Source organism: Syngnathus leptorhynchus, chromosome 2 (genome assembly GCF_054491065.1).
Source record: "Syngnathus leptorhynchus isolate UIUO chromosome 2, UIUO_Slep, whole genome shotgun sequence".
In the NCBI taxonomy this organism is placed as follows: Eukaryota; Metazoa; Chordata; class Actinopteri; order Syngnathiformes; family Syngnathidae; genus Syngnathus; species Syngnathus leptorhynchus.
In genome coordinates, this window is record NC_141196.1 from 14,178,494 (window position 1) to 14,196,982 (window position 18,489).

General features: G+C 42.0%; 2 protein-coding genes across 3 annotated transcripts; one reads left to right on the top strand and one right to left on the bottom strand.

Annotated features, from left to right (window-relative positions):
• Positions 1–231: 231 nt before the first annotated feature.
• On the top strand, positions 232–8,790 carry mapk9 (mitogen-activated protein kinase 9). Of its 2 annotated transcripts, none has more exons than XM_085938650.1 (12): positions 232–407; positions 3,209–3,355; positions 4,149–4,278; positions 4,374–4,432; positions 4,612–4,750; positions 5,002–5,167; positions 6,426–6,497; positions 7,379–7,561; positions 7,763–7,887; positions 7,976–8,039; positions 8,183–8,254; positions 8,330–8,790. In XM_085938650.1, exons 2-12 carry the CDS (start codon positions 3,240–3,242, stop codon positions 8,464–8,466), a joined length of 1,263 nt encoding a protein of 420 aa, XP_085794776.1. In that variant the 5' UTR covers positions 232–407; positions 3,209–3,239; the 3' UTR covers positions 8,467–8,790. The 2 variants fall into 2 exon arrangements, with proteins under 2 accessions (XP_085794776.1, XP_085794786.1); XM_085938660.1 differs by having other exon boundaries at positions 403–545.
• A 477-nt stretch (positions 8,791–9,267) lies between these two features.
• Positions 9,268–12,621, bottom strand: LOC147060902 (uncharacterized). The gene is made up of 2 exons (XM_085938674.1): positions 11,852–12,621; positions 9,268–10,371 (listed from the first exon to the last, which is right to left on the bottom strand). The coding sequence occupies exons 1-2, from the start codon at positions 12,604–12,606 to the stop codon at positions 10,134–10,136; spliced, it is 993 nt and encodes a 330-aa protein (XP_085794800.1). The 5' UTR covers positions 12,607–12,621; the 3' UTR covers positions 9,268–10,133.
• Between the last annotated feature and the right edge of the window lie 5,868 nt (positions 12,622–18,489).

Sequence of the window (18,489 nt, forward strand, 5' to 3'; positions counted from 1 at the left end):
TCCTCTCCTTTCACCCTTCCATTGTCTGTCTGCTCAGTTTTGTTACAGTGCGGTACTTCGACCGTATGCAGTCTAAACAATACATTGGGGCCAGTGAGATTGATAGCATTTATATCGAAGGTAATCAAATCCAAAAGTCTTTCAACCAATCAAGTTCCTTGGAGATGACGCCATCGTGCGTGATGCCGTCATACGCAGCTCTCACCCGCCTGCTGTGACGTCGTCGCCTCCGCACTCGGAGCCGCCACTGGGATCCGGCTCGGAGCTCCTGCAAGCTCCCCATTGTGACAGTCCTAAGTGTCTTTTCGCACAAACTTTTTCTTCGACTCTTGGACGTGTCGGAAGGATCGAGAGGGCGCTTTTGCTGTTTTGTCCATGCCCGGGAGTGTCCTGGGAGGGAGAAGAAGGTAAGCGTTCGCCGGCGCTTCCGCCCCCTCAGTGAAGCGCAGTGAACCCGCCGGCTTTCGCTTCTGCTCCACGGTCCACGACTACCGCATTGCTCCCCAACGCCTGACAGACAGCAACATTGATTTCCACAGATAAAGGTGCTTATTGCACAGAGCGTGTGGCATTTCTCGCTTTTTTGGGAGGGGGGGCGATTTACAGCCGTGCTAAGCCACCCTCAAGGCCAGCTGTGCTGCGGCGGTGTGTCATCCACGCGTGACTTCACAGTCCGCGTATGCCTGCCTGTGTGTGTATTTTGGAGCAGACATGCGGCGTTTAGGAATTATAACCAGACAGGTATATACACCGAGTCATGTCACATGAGAGTCCAAAAAGCCCCCCCTCTCCTTCCACACTCTCCTCCCACCCTCTTGGATTTACAACAGTAGTCAACTAATGATGTGGATCATTTCCACATTAATTTGGAGGCAAGTTTGAACCTGTCATCCCATCTGAATGTTGGGTGCATTTATACATTAGCAGTAACACACGCACAAACATACAAACATTGTGTTAAGTCATCTTCACTAAGCATCATTTGAAAGAGCATCCCTGGTGCAGCATCATCAGTCTTCCCCTCGCATGAGTGTGTGATGTTGAGTCTTCAGGCTACGCTAATCCGATCACCCACTCAGCTCACTGACTCCCATTTCGCTCCCAAATTTGACCTGTGGTCTTGTTAGACCCCCAAGGCTTGGACTCGGGAGTGGACAGCAGTCATGAAGAGTTGAGCGTGGTGCTGTGAAGGTCACTATGCATCATATCATTGCCCTCATAACCAAATCATATGCTTATGTAACACTGAATTTTCAGTACAATCTATTTTAGATGTTGTTTTTTTGAAAGGCAAATAAGTAAAAATTGTGTTCACTGTTTGCATATAAAAGGTCAGTCACTGTGTATTGTTTTTCTTCATATTGTTGGTCCACATTTCACCTACTTGATGTTGAATGTAGAAACAAAAGAGGATAAAAAAAAAAAGAGATGCCATTGACACTAATTGAGACACAAACTATGCTTTGTGGATAATGGCCATTTGTGACTCACGGTATGAACAAAAATGTGCTGTGTGAGGAGCTTCGATAGGAGTTCAAGGGGTTCAAGCTCAAACGTTCATCCGACTGATGATGATAGCATGCCATGATTAATGAAACTTAAGGTGGATGTTATTATATCTGCAAAGGCACAACCTCTGATGCAGGGTTTTTATGTTACAGGATTGTCGATGTTACCATATATTTATTTATTTATTTATTCCTCCGTCGGTTTATTTATTTCATTATTTATTGGACATTTTTGTGGGTTGTTTCATGATAGTACACCATAACCTGTTTGATAATAGCAGTTATTTGGATTATGATAATAAAAATTAATAAATCTGTATTGTGACAGCAGATGGAGGATTGTACACGTCCTACTGCAGCAGAAAGGCCTTTGGGGTATTGTTTGCTTCATCACTGTGGTGTTTTTGCTCAATGCGTCTTTACCTATTCACCAGGCATTTTCTAAAGGCTTCACTAAATCAGCGAGTTTAAAAAAAAATCATCAGAAGACTGATTGATATATCTAGTATATTTAAACAAATTGTTTATTTACTATACAGTTGACTTGCACTGTTTGCAGGAGATTGGGACCAGCTTGGTCCATGAATAACCAAATTTTGTGGATCATTGAAAAATCATTGGGGAAAATATTAATAACAAACTGTAGAAATTACCCACTTTGTGCTGATAAACGGTAAATAAAAAATCCCCACCCAAAAAGTGTAAAAAAAAAAAATTGAAAAATATAATTCTGGAAGGACTTTACGAGTAGCAATGTAAAACAACAGTTGTTTTATTTGTGTGTTCTTAAATTCACTATATGTTGTCAGATAATTTACAGCAATCCTTGTGTGACATTGTTGTCTGAGCATTTGGAAGAAACGATCATTTGATTGTGGTTCTGCTATTTTGTTGCGTTGAATGAGGAAGAACCCCATAGCCACAAAAGTGTTTTCTTTTTCTTTCTAAGTGGATATAGTTTTTCATTGAATCTAGTCAAATTCTGGGAATAATGAGGACCGATGAAAGTTAGGACCACCAAATGTTGGAAAAAGCCCAACAGCAGCTCTCATCTCGTGTTTAGTTAAGAGAGCCAGCTGGCCAAGAAAAATCCACAGAGGCAGGAGAGGAAGTAAACAGATGAGGATATTTTTCTCCCCTTTCCCCGAGTAATAGTGTCAAAGGAGAGCAGCACTAAACCTCCAACAGCTGATGGCATTTTGTTTTTGCATGCATGCAATAACAAATGCATGCGTTTTTAAAACAACAATCAAAGGGGAAAATAATGTGAAGAGAGGCTGAAAAGCAGAGAACACTGGAATAATATGAAATGTTTAAGTGTTAAATGAAAGAATGCTCAGTGTTTGTATCCATACCACTTTCCCACACTCATACATGTGTTTGTTTACTTAGCATTAATATGTTAGAGCGGGCTGTAGAGATGCTCGTCTGGGATTCTTTGGGACTCCCAAGCTGTCAGATGCCTCTGTTCTCCACTCAAAGAACTTCTCCCTGTTATCTACAGCCTGGTGTCACCTTTGCCAAAATAAAGTAATTGTTATCATTTGGTCTCTTCCACACTGCTGGAAAGACTTTCTACAAGTCCAGAGTCCCACGAATGGTCCTAATCACAATTCTCTTCCTATAAATTCAAACTCTTCATATCAAGCAATACGTTGCCTCATTTACGTGACGTTACTGGATGTGTCGTTTCTCCACAGACATTACTGGTTCCCTTGACTGTCCCTCAGGATGAGTGAGGCCGAAAGTCAGTTCTACAGCGTTCAGGTGGGAGACTCCACCTTTACCGTGCTCAATCGCTACCAGCAGCTCCGAGCCATCGGTTCCGGGGCCCAGGGCATCGTTTGGTGAGTGGCTTTGAGTTTCTAGGAAAGCCTTTGCAATCGGACGCTGTGCATCACCGGTAGGTAGTAAAAGGAAGCCGTGAAATGAGGTGATTAAACCTTCTAACAGTGCGTGGCTAATTCAGACTTTAGTTTTTTGCTTTATTTTCACAGCTTGCTGAACACTTTAATGAGAGTTTATTTTGGAACATTTATAAGCTAATTTAGAATTATTTCTGCAGTCAGTACGCAAAATCAAAAAACTGCTGCTCATCTAATCATGGGAATAATTTAATCTGCCTCAGTTATTGATTATATTTTTAGTAAACGTTAGTAATCATCATTGAGTGCTCAAAACATCTTCAGATTAATGTATTGAAGGTCTATATAATTATATCATTTGTATACTTCTGTCAGAGTTTGTATTGCTTTTTCTAAAAAAAACGGAAGGCCAGTAATTCTAACGATCAGATTGGGATGCTCTTTTAACGTGCAAAACTGTGGCAAGCACCATGAAGGAGAATAATTGTCATTGTGTAATCAAGTGTGCACGTTAGCGTGGCCAATGGGCTGTCACCGTTGTGTTGTACTCACTCTAGTTGGTTTACCCCCGCCCCCTCCCCCTTCGCATTCTTCGTAATCTTCTTGTTTTGTGCTTTGCCAAAAAACAACTATCTACTTCAACATTTCATGATTGTAGTCGCACATAGTCGTCATTTTCAAAGCTTGATGACAATAAAAGTGTTGCAGACCTTGGCTGCAATTCCCAAAACAACTTTGTTGGCTGTGACACAATTTCTGTCTTGTTTATAAGCAGCTCTGCCCTAGATACAGTCTTGGGCATCTCTGTGGCGGTGAAAAAGCTGTGTCGGCCCTTCCAGAACCAGACGCATGCCAAACGTGCATACAGGGAGCTGGTGTTGCTAAAATGTGTCAACCACAAAAATGTAAGTCTTTCCCCACATCATCCATTGCTCCTTTGGGAATTGTAACTCTTGGAAAACTATTGTCACTATTGTCACTTGTGTCTATTTTTTTCTAGATTATCCGCTTGATCAATGTGTTCACACCTCAGAAGTCCCTAGAGGAATTCCAAGATCTGTGAGTTGCAGTCATTTCCAACCTTTCTTGATTCCCCCGCCCCCCCCCAAAAAAAAATATTAAGTGAAAACTTTATGGGTGGATAGGAATCACCGGTGTGAAGTTTAGCGTATTCCCAAATTCTGCATTTTTGTAGAACATTGGGCATCCCATGTTCATGACTTTTTTTTTTATTATAGATATTTGGTGATGGAGCTGATGGATGCCAGCCTGTGCCAGGTGATCCACATGGACCTGGACCATGAGAGAATGTCTTACCTGCTTTATCAAATTCTCTGTGGCATCAGACATCTGCACTCTGCTGGTATCATTCACAGGGTACGTTTGGTGGAATTGTCCTTCCAGATGTTTTGTATAGATTTCCAGCATAATCTACAAAATTTTGAGTTTTATATATGATAAATTACATGTTTTAGTGGCATAAGAATGAATTTAATTCCATTGGTTTAAGGGTGTCATTTTGAAAAATGTGTGTGACTGTGACATGAATGATGAGGGAAATAATCGTCATGGGTTACTGTGTTTATCTACGTGTAAGATGTAAGCGTTGCCCCTTTATGTGCTGCCAGGACTTGAAGCCTAGTAACATTGTGGTGAAGTCAGATTGCACACTGAAGATCTTGGACTTTGGCCTGGCTCGGACGGCGTGCACCAACTTCATGATGACCCCATATGTGGTGACCAGATACTACAGGGCACCGGAGGTCATTCTGGGCATGAAATATAAGGAGAATGGTAGGTCGGACATCCCGTTGCTCTTAAAGGGGGTGGGGGGGCAATGCAATACAATATATACATGTGAGGTGCAGGTAATATTTTGGTCCACTTGGGTTGGTCATCCTCATGTTCTACACTGTAGTATCTGGGACTTTAAATTTGTCTCACTGTTAATGACGGGGCCTGACCTGTTAAGTGACATTTGAGCCAGTGGATGAGTGTGTTGGCCTAGGATAGCGCTTACTATTTGGTGGATAAATGTTAGCCGGCCTGCATTTTGAGTTAGCAACATTTTTTTTTTTTTTTTTTTTGCTGTTTCGTCCACTTTAGTACTAGCTGTCTTCGTGATTACAATTTGTTATTACTAACGGTGGTAGGCTTTATAAACGTAGCTAACGATGTCCACGTGAACATGTGTGGTTTCATGAGCAGCTTCAATAGACACATGGCAAGTGTGAAATGATTCCAAACTTTGAACATTCTTTGTCTTTAAAGCTCTCTGTCTGTCCTCTTGGCTAGCACTTATTGGCATGTGAGTCTGCGGTAACATTACATGTTGAAAAAACATCACTACAAAATCCCGTGACGTAGTGACAACTCTGCAATATGTACTATTCAAAAAGTGAACCACAACATGGCAGTTGGCTTTGATAAAACTATTATATTATGCTGTGTAATCTGTATTCCTCAAGGGTGTCTTGAGACAAACCGTAGCAAATGCATTGACCCATCTTGACCGATTTCCTAATTAGACAGACGTTAAAGACGTTTTGGGATTGCGCTTCATTCCGTATTTCAGTGCTACACTATTTGAACCACTATGACGAAGCTCTATTCCATTATCATGCAGGCAACATGAAACCCAAATTGAAAGTAGAGGTCTGATATGGCGACTTTTAGTTGGAGCATGACAGAAATGAGTTGGCGGCTATTTGGCGCACATCAAGCAAAAAGTCATCACACGGAAAAAATTGGGAAGGTCGACTTTCTTCCCTGCGAGGCACACTCTGGCAGCAGCTGTGGAAGGTGATAAGCAGAGGAGCCTGTCTGTGTGTAGTTGAACAGGGCAGAAAGACAAACCCAATCCAGCCTGAGGATGAGCATGATGATGTATGCAACAGACGATGTTTGCAGACAAAAACACGCAACACTTCCATGTCAGCGTGTTAACTTTTAAACAAGAACCAATTCTTCCCTCTCGCTGCATGTAGAGTGGGAATCCTTTATGTGCTTCATGTTAAATGTGAATAGTTATTCATATCAGCTTTCTTTACAGTGGACATCTGGTCTGTGGGGTGCATCATGGGGGAGATGGTTAAAGGCAGCGTCATCTTCCAAGGCACTGACCGTATCCTCTACAATATTGTCAATGTGTGGTTATTTTTCTTTCATTATGGAGAAATTGCTGTGTCATTTGTACATACAAGTTGTCCATAAAGAATATTTACATTTTAAAAAAAATCACAAGTGACTAGACAAATATATGGAAATTGTTACAAAATGACGAATGCATACCTAAATAATTTACTACACCCGTATATGGGCGGGAATAGTTGCACGGAGCTCATCAAGACAGTAAATACTTGATTTCTTGAAATGTTCACGATAGCATGGTAGCGATCGCAATTGTGATCTGGCAATTTGGCTCTCCCTTCCAATATACCGAGTTCCAGATTTCCTGGTGAACCGTGTTACTGGAAAAAGATGCATGCTCGATGGTCATCTCGTTGCGGTACTTTCTTTGAAGACGACCAGTGATTCGATTGCACACGGTTCCACATCAGACAAGCACCTCTGGACTCTCCGGGTGAAATTCAGTTGACACCAACCAGACACAGAATTATGACTTGCTCAATATAATCATATCAATTATGCTGCCTTTAATAAACTAATAATGGTTGAATTGACACTGTAGGAGAGGTATTATTAACTTAATGTTTATTATTTTGTTTTTGTAATTAAAAACGTGTAACTATCCCGCATCTCACTGAGAGTTGTTCCTTATATCTACTACTTTCTCCTAAATAATTGAGGCTCCCAAAATATTCGAGACACGTTTTATTACGATGCAGTACTATTAGGACCACGGTTGTTCACATTTTGTGAATTAAGTCCCTCTCTGACAGTGTCAGTGTTATCTTGAAAAAAAAGTAGCTGGTATTGGTCATCATTATCTTGGCTGTTTGGTGTATGTACCTTCCCATTTTCCTTAATGAGCATTTTGGCCAGACATCGACCAGTGGAACAAAGTAATTGAGGTTCTGGGCACACCGAGTCTGGAGTTTATGAACCGTCTGATGGAGACTGTCAGAAACTACGTGATAAACAAGCCACAGTATCCAGGTGTCAGCTTTGCAGAGCTGTTCCCCGACTGGGCCTTTCCCTCGGACTCAGAACATGATAAACTCAAGAGTAAGGCACAGTCTCACAAGAGAAAATGGAACTTTTAACTTCATTTTAGGAAGCTTTCATTGATAGTGAAACTTTTTTGTGTTATCTTTCCTATATTGATTCAATTTGGTATTCACCAACAAAATAACAGGCTTAATTGGCATGCTTGCTCGGTGTCATGTTTTCCATAGTAACTATTGTATTTTTCCGTTGCCGTGACAGCGGGTCAAGCTCGAGACTTGCTGTCCAAAATGCTGGTCATCGACCCCGAGTGCCGTATCTCCGTGGAGGAAGCCCTCAATCATCCCTACATTCACATGTGGTACGACCCCGCTGAGGCCGACGCGGTGAGTCCCGCATCCCTCTTCATTTTTGGCCTCTTCCTCACTACATGTGTCCTTTCTGTGATTTGTGCATGCCTCCTTGTCTCTTTAGCCTCCTCCCCAAATTTCTGACAAGCAGCTCGAAGAGAGAGAGCACAGCATTGAGCAGTGGAAAGGTAGGATGCACTGCTCTCTAGTGGACCCGTTCGAAATTGATGCAAAACGTACAAACGGGGGAATCTCAGATATTGTGATTGGAATCAAATCAATGGACATATTTTTAAATGATGTGGACAAATGTTTTCTTTCCCCCCTTCAGAGCTTATTTACGAAGAAGTGATAGACTGGGAGGAACGGAACAAGAATGGTGTTATGAAAGAGGATTGCTCAGGTAAATTCACGTGCGAACTATTCGTTTCAAGTTGAGCCGAAACAAGAGTCATTCGGTCAATCTGTCACTCCTCAGATGTGGTGTCCAGTTCGGCCTCGCAGTCGTCTTCGGCCAATGACATCTCATCTATGTCCACGGAGCACACGGTGGCCTCGGACACAGACAGTAGCAGCATCGACACGCTCACCGGGCCACTGGATGAGAGTCAGTGAATGCAATCGGTCTTCCTCCCTTTACCCCGCCGTCCTCACAATCTTAGGATTCGTTCACATCAAATTGACATTTATTTTGTCATTTCAAATTGTTGCTCTTATTTATCCTCCTAATTTCCGAAACCTGTTTTCGGCTGCTGCTTCGAGATCAAAATGTTGTGCTATGCGACTCGTTACCTTTCTACCTTGGTGGATGATTGCATGCATTGATTTACCAGGAGCACATGTGGTGCGGAGGCCCGCGTTGTGGTTTGTTCAATATAGTTGTATTTTCATAGTTTTATTTTTGTAGCAGATATTATGTTGGGAAAAAAAAAAACTAAACTAAAAGAGGTCATCAACTTGCACTATGCAGTGCAAGTGCACCGAATGTAGACCACAACTGTTGTCGTGCATGTCGAAAATAACAAAAGCTTCAAGTTGATGTTAAGACGTTGGTGATCAACTCAGCCAGAGGTTGATCCCTCGATTCTTTAGCCGGCTCGCGATCTTCTTTGGGCACACACCGCAAAATGCATTTGACCGGAGTTGTGTATTGACTATTTACCCTTGACAGCATGGCAAAGCTGGCATTGCATTCTTTTTATTCCGTCATGTAATATACTGTATGTAAAGGTGCGTGCACACGTTGTGGTTGTAGACGGGATTCATTGCAAATGGTGTGTTTTCTTCAGAAACTCTTTGTGCCTGTGGAGATGTACATTATCACACTCACTTACCATAAGACGTTACTACTCTTCTTGAGAAGATCAGTGTGTACAAACAGCGACATTATATCCTGCAAACTCGGGAAGAGATGCGTGTTTGTTTGTTTGTTTGTTTGTTTTTGTGTTCTTGCAAAATCTTGCACTTGTTGAGGGCCATGTGATCATTTATCTGTAAACATTTTATTGTCATGAACCAGCGCACACGCGACTCCTTTCCATTCCGTGACATAACATTATCGTTTTGAAAGAAATACGGAGTCAATCCTACAGCTTGGCACACCGCAAAGAGGCAAACTTTGGATATGGACTTTGAAGCTTTATTCAGAAATGGACTCACTTGAGGATGAACAGGTGATGCTGTACAATATTCTTCTGTTTCAAAATGCAACCATCCATTTGTTTGAACTGAGAACCGGCCAGCTCACGTTTTCCACAATGTTTTGTATTTGTCATGTGTTGTTGGATTCTAAACACCTGCGCACATTGTTTTAGTTGCTTGTTCTGTGCAATCACTTCATTCAGGAGCCCGTTCTCAGGAGAATCTAGTAGGATTTCACACTAACTTGAAGTACTGAGGGGGGATTGTTATGGGGTTTTGAAAAGTTACATTTTTTTCATGAATGTTTAAAAAAAAAAAAAAAAAAATGCTGCTCCCGAATCCAAGTTACCACTGAAAATATCTGCTTCGGCAGGGTGTGTCATCATCACTTATGATTTTCGACTAAATTCTCATGAGAACGTGACTTATTCGGCTAATGTAGCTCATGCTGTTGACAAACGCGATTAGGTTTCATTTCTGTGTTTTCAAATTCCTCTTTCATGATTCATGAAGAACTCATTGTACGTCATGGAAACCTTTCCCAAAAGAGGAAAGGGAATGTTCTGTCTAGGGATACATAAACTATTATACCACATCTTATTGTCTTCTCTGTGAACTTGCATAGTCCAGCATTTACTTTCTCAAAAGCTTCTGATGATGTTTTCTGCCTTCTTCGCCTCGTTGTTAAGATCGCCAAAGGTGTCGAAGAACTGCTCCATGTCTTTCTGCAGTGCTGAGTTGCGTAGCTCTGCGGCGGCCCGCTCTCTTTCCGATTGTGTGATTTTTTCTTGCACAGCCTGGTACCAGTGACGTTGCCGTGACAGGTTGGTTTTCAACAGAACCACCTCCGCCTGTAGCTCCTTGTTTCTCTCCTCTAGGCTGAAAGTGAAGATATGCATTGGAATTGGGTAAGACATCAAAAATAGGAAAATGCTCAGGTCAGTGGTGAAGGTTTCTTCATTTCCATTGAGTGAAATTGATAAAGTCAAGCAATGTGGAGGTCATTAACATTTTCTTAAAAAATATTCTGTCAAAAAAAAGTGTGATTATTATCAATACATTGAAATCACAGGAGTCCTATAACTTTTTTTTTTTAAATCCTAGAAACCCTGGGCTGAACTAGCACAAAAAATTAGCTCTGGCATTTTTGGCTGAGACAGGCCCTTCATAATTGGTTTTTTAAAAGGATAAAGCAACACACTGGTACGGGAAAAAAAAAAAAAAGTCATTTCCAGCTGGTATGCAAACTTCCCCTGCAAAACACTACGTTGGAAAACCAGATCGGATTGTCATCAAAATTTATGTCCACATAGTTATGCGTACACAAAATCTATTTGAAAATAAAACTGATAATATTATGGATCATAATAATGTTGTAAGCATTGCCTCATTGATATGCATATTAATGAGGCAACAACTTGCAAAACCCTGTAACGGTCATGCATGTCATTGAACAGTGTCAACCATTTAACGTATGGGTCCGCTCATCGCTGCTTGTTTTTGTTTTCAGCCCTTGTCGTTGCCTGACCTTTGAGCGAACCTTGCTCCATCTATATTAGTCAAAAGGTATGTGTTGGGACGAGATCAGCAGCATGGCCTCTTAATTTAGAACGTTGCACCCTGATTGTGCCATGTGTTTTTTCCATAGATCAACCACCACAGGCTATAAACCTAGCAAATCATTTGAAAAGTACAGAAGTGGTCTACGGGCATTGACAGATTTAAGATCTTAAATCGTCACTCAACCCACATGAGTCGGTCTAATGCGGAGGTCAGCAATTTATTTATTTTTTTGCTCAAAATAATATTAGCATCATTACTTCAGTATGGCTTTGTTGCCTCACCAAAATGAATTTGGTGATCTATTGAGACTGTGTTGAACTGTCCTTGAGCAAGATACCGAACCCAGTTCTTTCCCAGTCTTCTATTGCACCCGCCACAGATTATTTTGGAACGTGTTACAGGCATCAAGTTGAAAATGAGAATATTTGCAAAAAAGCTGGTGTTCATGACTTTATCATTGTCTTTAGCAAGTATTCCGTTAAATGTAGGTTGAAAAGCAATTGCAAATCTTTATAGGCCATTCTGGTTTTTTTTACTTTTACATGCATCCAAACTGAATTGGAATTGAGGTTAGTATTACTGACTGTATATGTTCAGTGGGCTGCTACTGTTGTCATGTAATTCTTTCCCAGTGTTTGTAAGAGAAATGGTTGACTCACAGAAGAGTTTTGAAATAAACAGGATGTGGGGTGATATGTGTGACCTGTAAAGCACAGCTGGCTGGATCCAGACAAACTATTTACACGTACTCCTTTATGGATTAATTAGATTGATGATAAGATGATTTAAAAAGTACCTGAGAATGCGGGCCTCATAAACTTCGTGTTGTCTAATGAGGTGATGCTGGATATTGGTGAGGAGGCTGCGAAGAGCGCTGGCAGAGGGGTCGGCGAGTGGTAGAGGAGGGGGCACCTTGCGAGCCCAGTCAGTCTTCTCCTGCGGTTGCACCTCGCTTTGGAGCCAAGATGCCTGGTGGTGTGGCTGAGGTGAATCTGACTGTTGGAGCTGCAGCATCTGGTCCCCTTGTACAAATCCACAGGATACAGAGTCCCGCTCAGGTTCCTGCTGATGCCCAATTTTTTGGTTCTTGGTCTCTGAACCACTTTCTGACCAAGGATCGTTCTCCTCGGCCTCTCTTATCTCAGGAGCCCATGCTTGTTCCTGGAAGTGCTCCTGGAAGCTTGATTCCATCTCCAAAACCTCTCGAATGCGGTCAACGGTTTCCGGACCAGGAACGTTATCATAAAACGAGAGAGCGCTCCGATGGGCTGCGCTTGGCGTTGGGCTGGGGTCGTAGTGGAGTCGAAATTTGCCTCGCCAGTGTCCCGCCTGCTCGTCCCCCGTCTTTCTCGCTGAGTTTATTCCCGGATCATGCTCCAGTACTCCCAAAGCTCCTCTGCGACCGCAGTAGGAGTGTTCTGGCCCATCGCCAGACACTCTTCCCTCACTGACCCATGTGGGAAACTCAGACGCAACAGGGGCCAGAACAGTCTGAGGGCTGCAGAGGCCAGGGGGTCTGGTTTCAGCAGGGTACGCAACTCTATTTTCCATTTCTCTTCCCCCGTCCCACCCTCGCCAGGTCAAAGGTGGGCAGTCGTCGTACAGAAGGTCCGTGGAACAGGAACTGGCTGTGGTAGGGGTCTCCACAAGACGACAGTGCAATTCCATGATCCCTTCCTAAAAACAGAAAAAGCCTTTCCCTTCCTCTGTCTGCTGTTAAGTGAGATTTGGGCCTTATATTAAGGGTTCTGGTCCAGAACCTTCGATCTGATTTTGCTGAGAAAAAGGAGGCGAGGGTGTGAGAGTCCTCGTTCTCTTTAGTGACAGCAGGTTGCACTGGTGTAGGGGTGTAATGGTGCACCGTACGTCCGAGTGTGCCTTGGCATGTCTTGAAGTGGGACTGACATCAGCTGTTACCCAAGTGCTACTTTTGAGGGAATGAAGAGCCGTGCTTGAAGACACAACTGGGACCCCAGAAATAGACAGCGGTGGTGGCCACTGTATGTGAAGCTGTAATATGTACCCCATATTCTTGGTTATGCTTGCACAATCCACTAAGAGTTTTATAGTTACGCAGAAATGCTCAGTTTTGCCCGAGACTTTTAAGAATGTGCAGTTCTTGTAGATTTAATTTGCAGTGCAGTTCAAAGTGTTTTTGTGTTGCTCCTTCTTTATTTGATATTTATTTCTATTCTCTTTAAAGTGAAAATAAATGTCTCCATAAATTTGTTATCACAGAGAAGAGTGTTGCTAAGAACCCTGCCAAATTTAAAGAAATAAAAAAGCAACAAATACTGCAAATGAATCTTTCATCATGAATCAAATGAACGCATTGCCACGGAAACTGCGCCTGCCTTCCTACGATGCAGTGCAGGAGAAGGTTTTATACATGTTATGTGGTATCCTATGTCTGTGGATGGTCGAGGAGCCTCTGTAATTATAAAACGACAATCATTCGTCATTGAGTCTGTGCTCCATCCACACGGTGGCACTGCTGACTTTCGTAGCCTCAAAATGAGCACCTGTTCCCTCTTCAAAACAAAATGCTTTGAAAATCGGAAATGAGATTTATCCTTGATTTAGATAAAGGATAGATTGATGTATTTTTTATCGTTTGACGTTTTAGTACACATACAATTTATTATCTGTTTTGGAGCCTCACACTAAGCCCGTAAAAGTGCCAAAGGGAATGACCATTTATGTACAGATCCCACCTGTTTAATGATGCTCAATTTGCATGGTACACCGAATGGGGTCGAAACTGCACATTCACCGTGCGTTTTCAAAAAAAATGAGGATGACGATAGTCTAAATACCCTACTGTGAGCAGCCTGAACCCTAACCAATCATACCTGTGACACTTCCATATAAAGCAAAGAGTCACCGAATGACATTTAGAAGTCCACGCCCTCATCAACATCGTACTGGGCTGTTCATAGAAGATACAAAGTGCAACAGAACAAAAACAACATGGCATTTAATTTAACTGTTCTTCCAATATGTCATGCCTCCCCCCAAAATGGCAAACAGCCTCGCGGCCTTTATTTCTCCTCACCTTTGACCTGGTCACTCAGGTGCTCCAATGATACAGAGGTGATGTTATCTCAGAGAGCTCTCATCACTCGAGCTCCTCTAACCTTACGGAATGCCTGCCTAATTGTTAGTAGCTGTGACGACAGGCCCCATGGCAACAAGACCCCCATGGCCGTCCAAAAAGGCCTTTTATGACACACACTCCACTGGTAATGTTGGCCGGCAGTTCTCAAAGCACTTGATCCTCTATAGACGATAATGTATTTACAATCCAATTGCATAGGTACGCATATGCACAACATTTAATACGGTCCATTTTATAAATATATAATTTGCTGTTGGTCATAAAAATTCACTTTTATTGATTCATCACGCCAAAGAAAGAATTTTTTTTTTCTTTACCCGTTATGGCATCTGCCGTACATTTCCGTGCACCATTTGCAACAGCGAGCGTCTATTTATGGCTGTCTTATTCCATTTTCAACGTCAGCGTGAATGATTGGAGAACATGAACAAGATGTCTTCTGGCAACAGATGCTCACAACCACAGGAGGAGGTGCAGCGCTCTCTGGAGACCACTGGGATCCATCCATGTGTGGGTAGGACATGGTTCTGCCAGGCTAAATCAGATCAGGTTTCCGTCATTCAAAAGCTTACTTCCGACACATCTTTCTTTTGTCATGGATTCATGCTCACATCATTTTCTTATCACCAGAGGCAACTGATTATTTTTACATACATTTTTACATTACTAGTTGTGTGTGTTTACCCACACATCAGAGCCTCACAATTCTTGGTAGTTATTATATCACCAGGCAAAGTTACCATGGGAACAATTTCTTTGAGTGGGAGCACTATGAAGCAAAACCCTTGCAACCAACCTGCTTCTCTGTAAGGCATGAGGGACGCACGTAACCGCCATTTTGTAGCACCCAGCCGCCGCTCTAGAGCACCAGATGTTCTGTTCTGAGTTTCCCTTTGAAATGAGATGTTTGGCAAGTACTCTAATTTTTGGAAGGAAAGAATTAGCGGCCAAAAAAAAAAAAAAACCTGGGTGCCTCAATAGCAACATTTGAAATCTAGCATCATAAGTGGCTGTGTGTTGTTCACGTCTCTGTGGCAACATTTTGGCCAACTCTTCCTTTGCTTGGATTCGGCAACCCCAGCAGGTTTTTTTTCACCATGAAGGGCCTTTTTTAGGTCACGCTGCTGCATTGCAGTCAGCTTCAAATCCGGACTCTGACGAGGCCACTGCAAAGACTTCATTTATTGCATTCAGAAGTTGACGTGCCCGTGTATTTTTGTCCTTATGCAGACACCAAGTGCGCTTCAGATCGAAGGCACCAACTGAAGGCTTGACATTCTTTTTTAGGATATACCGGTAAAGAGTAGCATTCATGGCTCCATCAATGATATCACGCTCCGTGGTTCACTGAAGACTGAAAGCTTTAGGAATGTCTTTGGAACCCTTTGCAGACTGATGGATGTCAAAGACTTTCTTTGTCACCTCTTCAGGAATTCTTGTGGGGCATGTGACATTTTGTTGCTGATTATTGAGATTTTTTTGGGTCAACTTCATTTTGTCAGACAGGTTCTATTGGTTCTATTGAAATGATGTCTCTGTTGAACAAGTCTGGAGTCAATCAGGCTTGTGTGTGATCTGTGAAAATAAACTCAGCTTTCCAAAAAATGTCATTAGCTGCAGGTAATTGATTATTTAACGCAGGGGTACTTTTTCCCACAAGGCCGGGAAGCTTTGTATATTAAAAGTGTGTATGTCAAAATCACCATTTAATAACTGCGTTTTATGATGACTTGGGTTATCTTTGTTTGATATTGCCGAATTTGGGAAGAAGGTTAATATTTCTTTGCAGCAAATTGAATTGAATGTTGACATTGACATTACATTCAGTGCAATACAAATCTAAAAGTTGTTATGATATTTCCCCATAATTATTATTTGAATTGCCAGAGAGGAAAGGACGTTGTTTCAAAATGGTTCTGCTTAAGAAGTACCAAAAAGGAAAGAAGAGGGTTAAGGAAAACAAACATTGCACTCTGAAAGACTGGGAGGAAATTCTGATTTGATGACTTATTCAGGCTTTCTTTGGAGTCCTCCTCCAAGGGTTTCTTTGAAAAGATGAGCATTTGATGTTGCTTTGCATTTGTGTTTGTTTGGAAGAAGGATGTGCAGCTGAGGGTTGTTGGAATCTTGTCGTGATAGCGAGGGTGAACACAGAAAAAGGCTGGCTGCAAATAAAAGGAAATGTAGGAGGTAAGGATGCCTCCCCCACATAGAAGAGCCCACATAAGGCAAAAAGTATACAGAGAAAAGCTCTAAAATAACATGGCTGCAGAGATCACAAAGAAAAATTGTGAGAAAAATCAAATAATGGATTGTAGCAAAGATGGGTTTGTGACCATTAAGTATTTCTGGGGCCTTTGTCAAAAACAATGTAACCTTTCACCCAGGACAATCTGGACACAGTGCTGGCTTGCAGAACGTGTGCGTGTTTGTGTGTATATGCGCGTGTGTGATGGGCACAAATTTGAACTAGGTCCAGTTTGCACAGAACACTCGGCTCATTGGCCATCTCCGGGTCGCCGTAGGAGACCGTCCTGGGATGGCTGAGCGAGTCTGGGAGAGTAAACAATCGCATGATGAGAACAGCTCACGCAGGGGTCGTAAGGTCAGCCGACTGGATCGAATACATCACCTGTCAGCCGTTTTGGCCTTAACATTCCTTCATGGAAATGAGCGTTGCAAATTATTCCTGGCTTGTGTTTGCAGGCAGAGGTTACGACACTTGAGCGCACGCAGTATAATGTGGCAGGTTGGCAAAGACCCGATGCAGCACAGAAGACTTTTTTACCTCTGGTCGCTTTCTATTTATAAGACCGGGAAAGCCGTAGCTCATATTTATTTATATAAGCCTGCAGAATAGAGGTGTGTGTATTTATGAGCTCATGGTAACTGTGGATTATTAAAATAAAGGAGCACATCAATGAAATAGGTGCTCAGTTTTTATAGACAGGAGTTTAACAGAAAATGGAGAGAAAATTATGGTGTGTGCGTACGTGTGAAGTAGAAGTGTTGGTACTGCCAAGCTCCTATTCTCCTTTGAGAACAGACTATTTGGACTGCTTACGCAGTAAACGGGCAGAATACTGAATTCTTGTCTGTCAATGTAAGCTGTCGATGGCCTTCAGATTTACTCGAGTTGACTGAAATGCTAAAGCGTGCCGGGTCCAGATTTGTCCTCACATGGCAAAATTGCTGGCCCTCAAAAACACCAGCATTGTTTCACCATCCTCAAAGCAAACCCATTTTTAGCGGTTGTGTTTTAGTTCAATGTTGTATGTTTGTTTACGTGTGTTTGTCATGTGATGTTGTGGTTTTGTATCTCTTTCACTGATGAATCTCTGCTGGAAATACATGTGCAAACAAAGTGTTATTTTTCTCAGCTTCATGTGAATGTGGTGTTACATGGAAAAAAAAGGGGTGTTCAATTACTGACGTACTTAAGTTTGTTATTTGACAGTTTTTTTTTTTTATGACATCCAACTGATTTTCATACAAATATATGCTGTAAATTATATCGATTGATCCAATCATACAATTTTCAGATATGCAGAATAGGAAGAAAATGTGTTTTTTGTTCTAATTTTTTTTAAGGTCACAAAGCAAGCAAATCATCATTGAGTACAAAGATCTCGAAATCATAGCAGTCTGTATCTGCATCCAACCATCGTGCTATCGGTAGTGGGTCCGAAAAGCGTCACTCTCTTGGGTGTGTTCAACGGGAGAAAGAAATAGCCACAAGCTTTCATACTTGTCTGCTGCTCATTAAGAAAAAAAGAGTGAAAAGTGAAAACATTTACATTAAACTGGAGAGGCTCAAAGTGAGATTTTCACAAAGCTCCAAATCTCCGGCAGCACGTATGCAAGCAGAACAATGTAGGTCACAAGTCCTTGTATTTGTCTGCAAAATTGCACAAATGTTTGGTCCTGTCTTGAATAGATAAGATTATGTATCTAATATGATCCAGTCTGACTTCACTTGGAGTATGAAATGTGAAAACCAGTCATCCTTAGAGCAGAAGTGCAACGTTAGGCACAGACAAACACCACATGCCTATCTACAAGACAATGATTCACTGAGGAGATTTGATAGGATTTGAAGTCTGTCAGCAAATGCTGAATGGGATTAATCATCAAGAGTCACAATATCGGTAGACCGACATTTGAAGAGAAACACATTGTAAATAAAGAATGAATGAAAAAAAAAATCAGCACCTTTATCCAAGCAAGTGGTAGATGGCAATCACCTTGGCGGGGAAACGTGTTAGTGTCCCTTTTATTGGATTGTGGCAGAGATTGCAGAGGGAGATCCTACAGGA

What these genes read in the sequence shown, in the direction of transcription:
- mapk9 (XM_085938650.1), top strand. Translation starts at nt 3,240, where the DNA reads ATGAGTGAGGCCGAAAGTCAGTTCTACAGCGTTCAGGTGGGAGACTCC. An exon ending in CATGAAATATAAGGAGAATG is followed by an intron (nt 5,168 to 6,425) that starts GTAGGTCGGACA and finishes CTTTCTTTACAG; the next exon opens with TGGACATCTGGTCTGTGGGG. An exon ending in ACCCCGCTGAGGCCGACGCG is followed by an intron (nt 7,888 to 7,975) that starts GTGAGTCCCGCA and finishes TTGTCTCTTTAG; the next exon opens with CCTCCTCCCCAAATTTCTGA.
- LOC147060902 (XM_085938674.1), bottom strand. Translation starts at nt 12,606, where the DNA reads ATGGAAAATAGAGTTGCGTACCCTGCTGAAACCAGACCCCCTGGCCTC. An exon ending in TATGAGGCCCGCATTCTCAG is followed by an intron (nt 10,372 to 11,851) that starts GTACTTTTTAAA and finishes CTTCACTTTCAG; the next exon opens with CCTAGAGGAGAGAAACAAGG.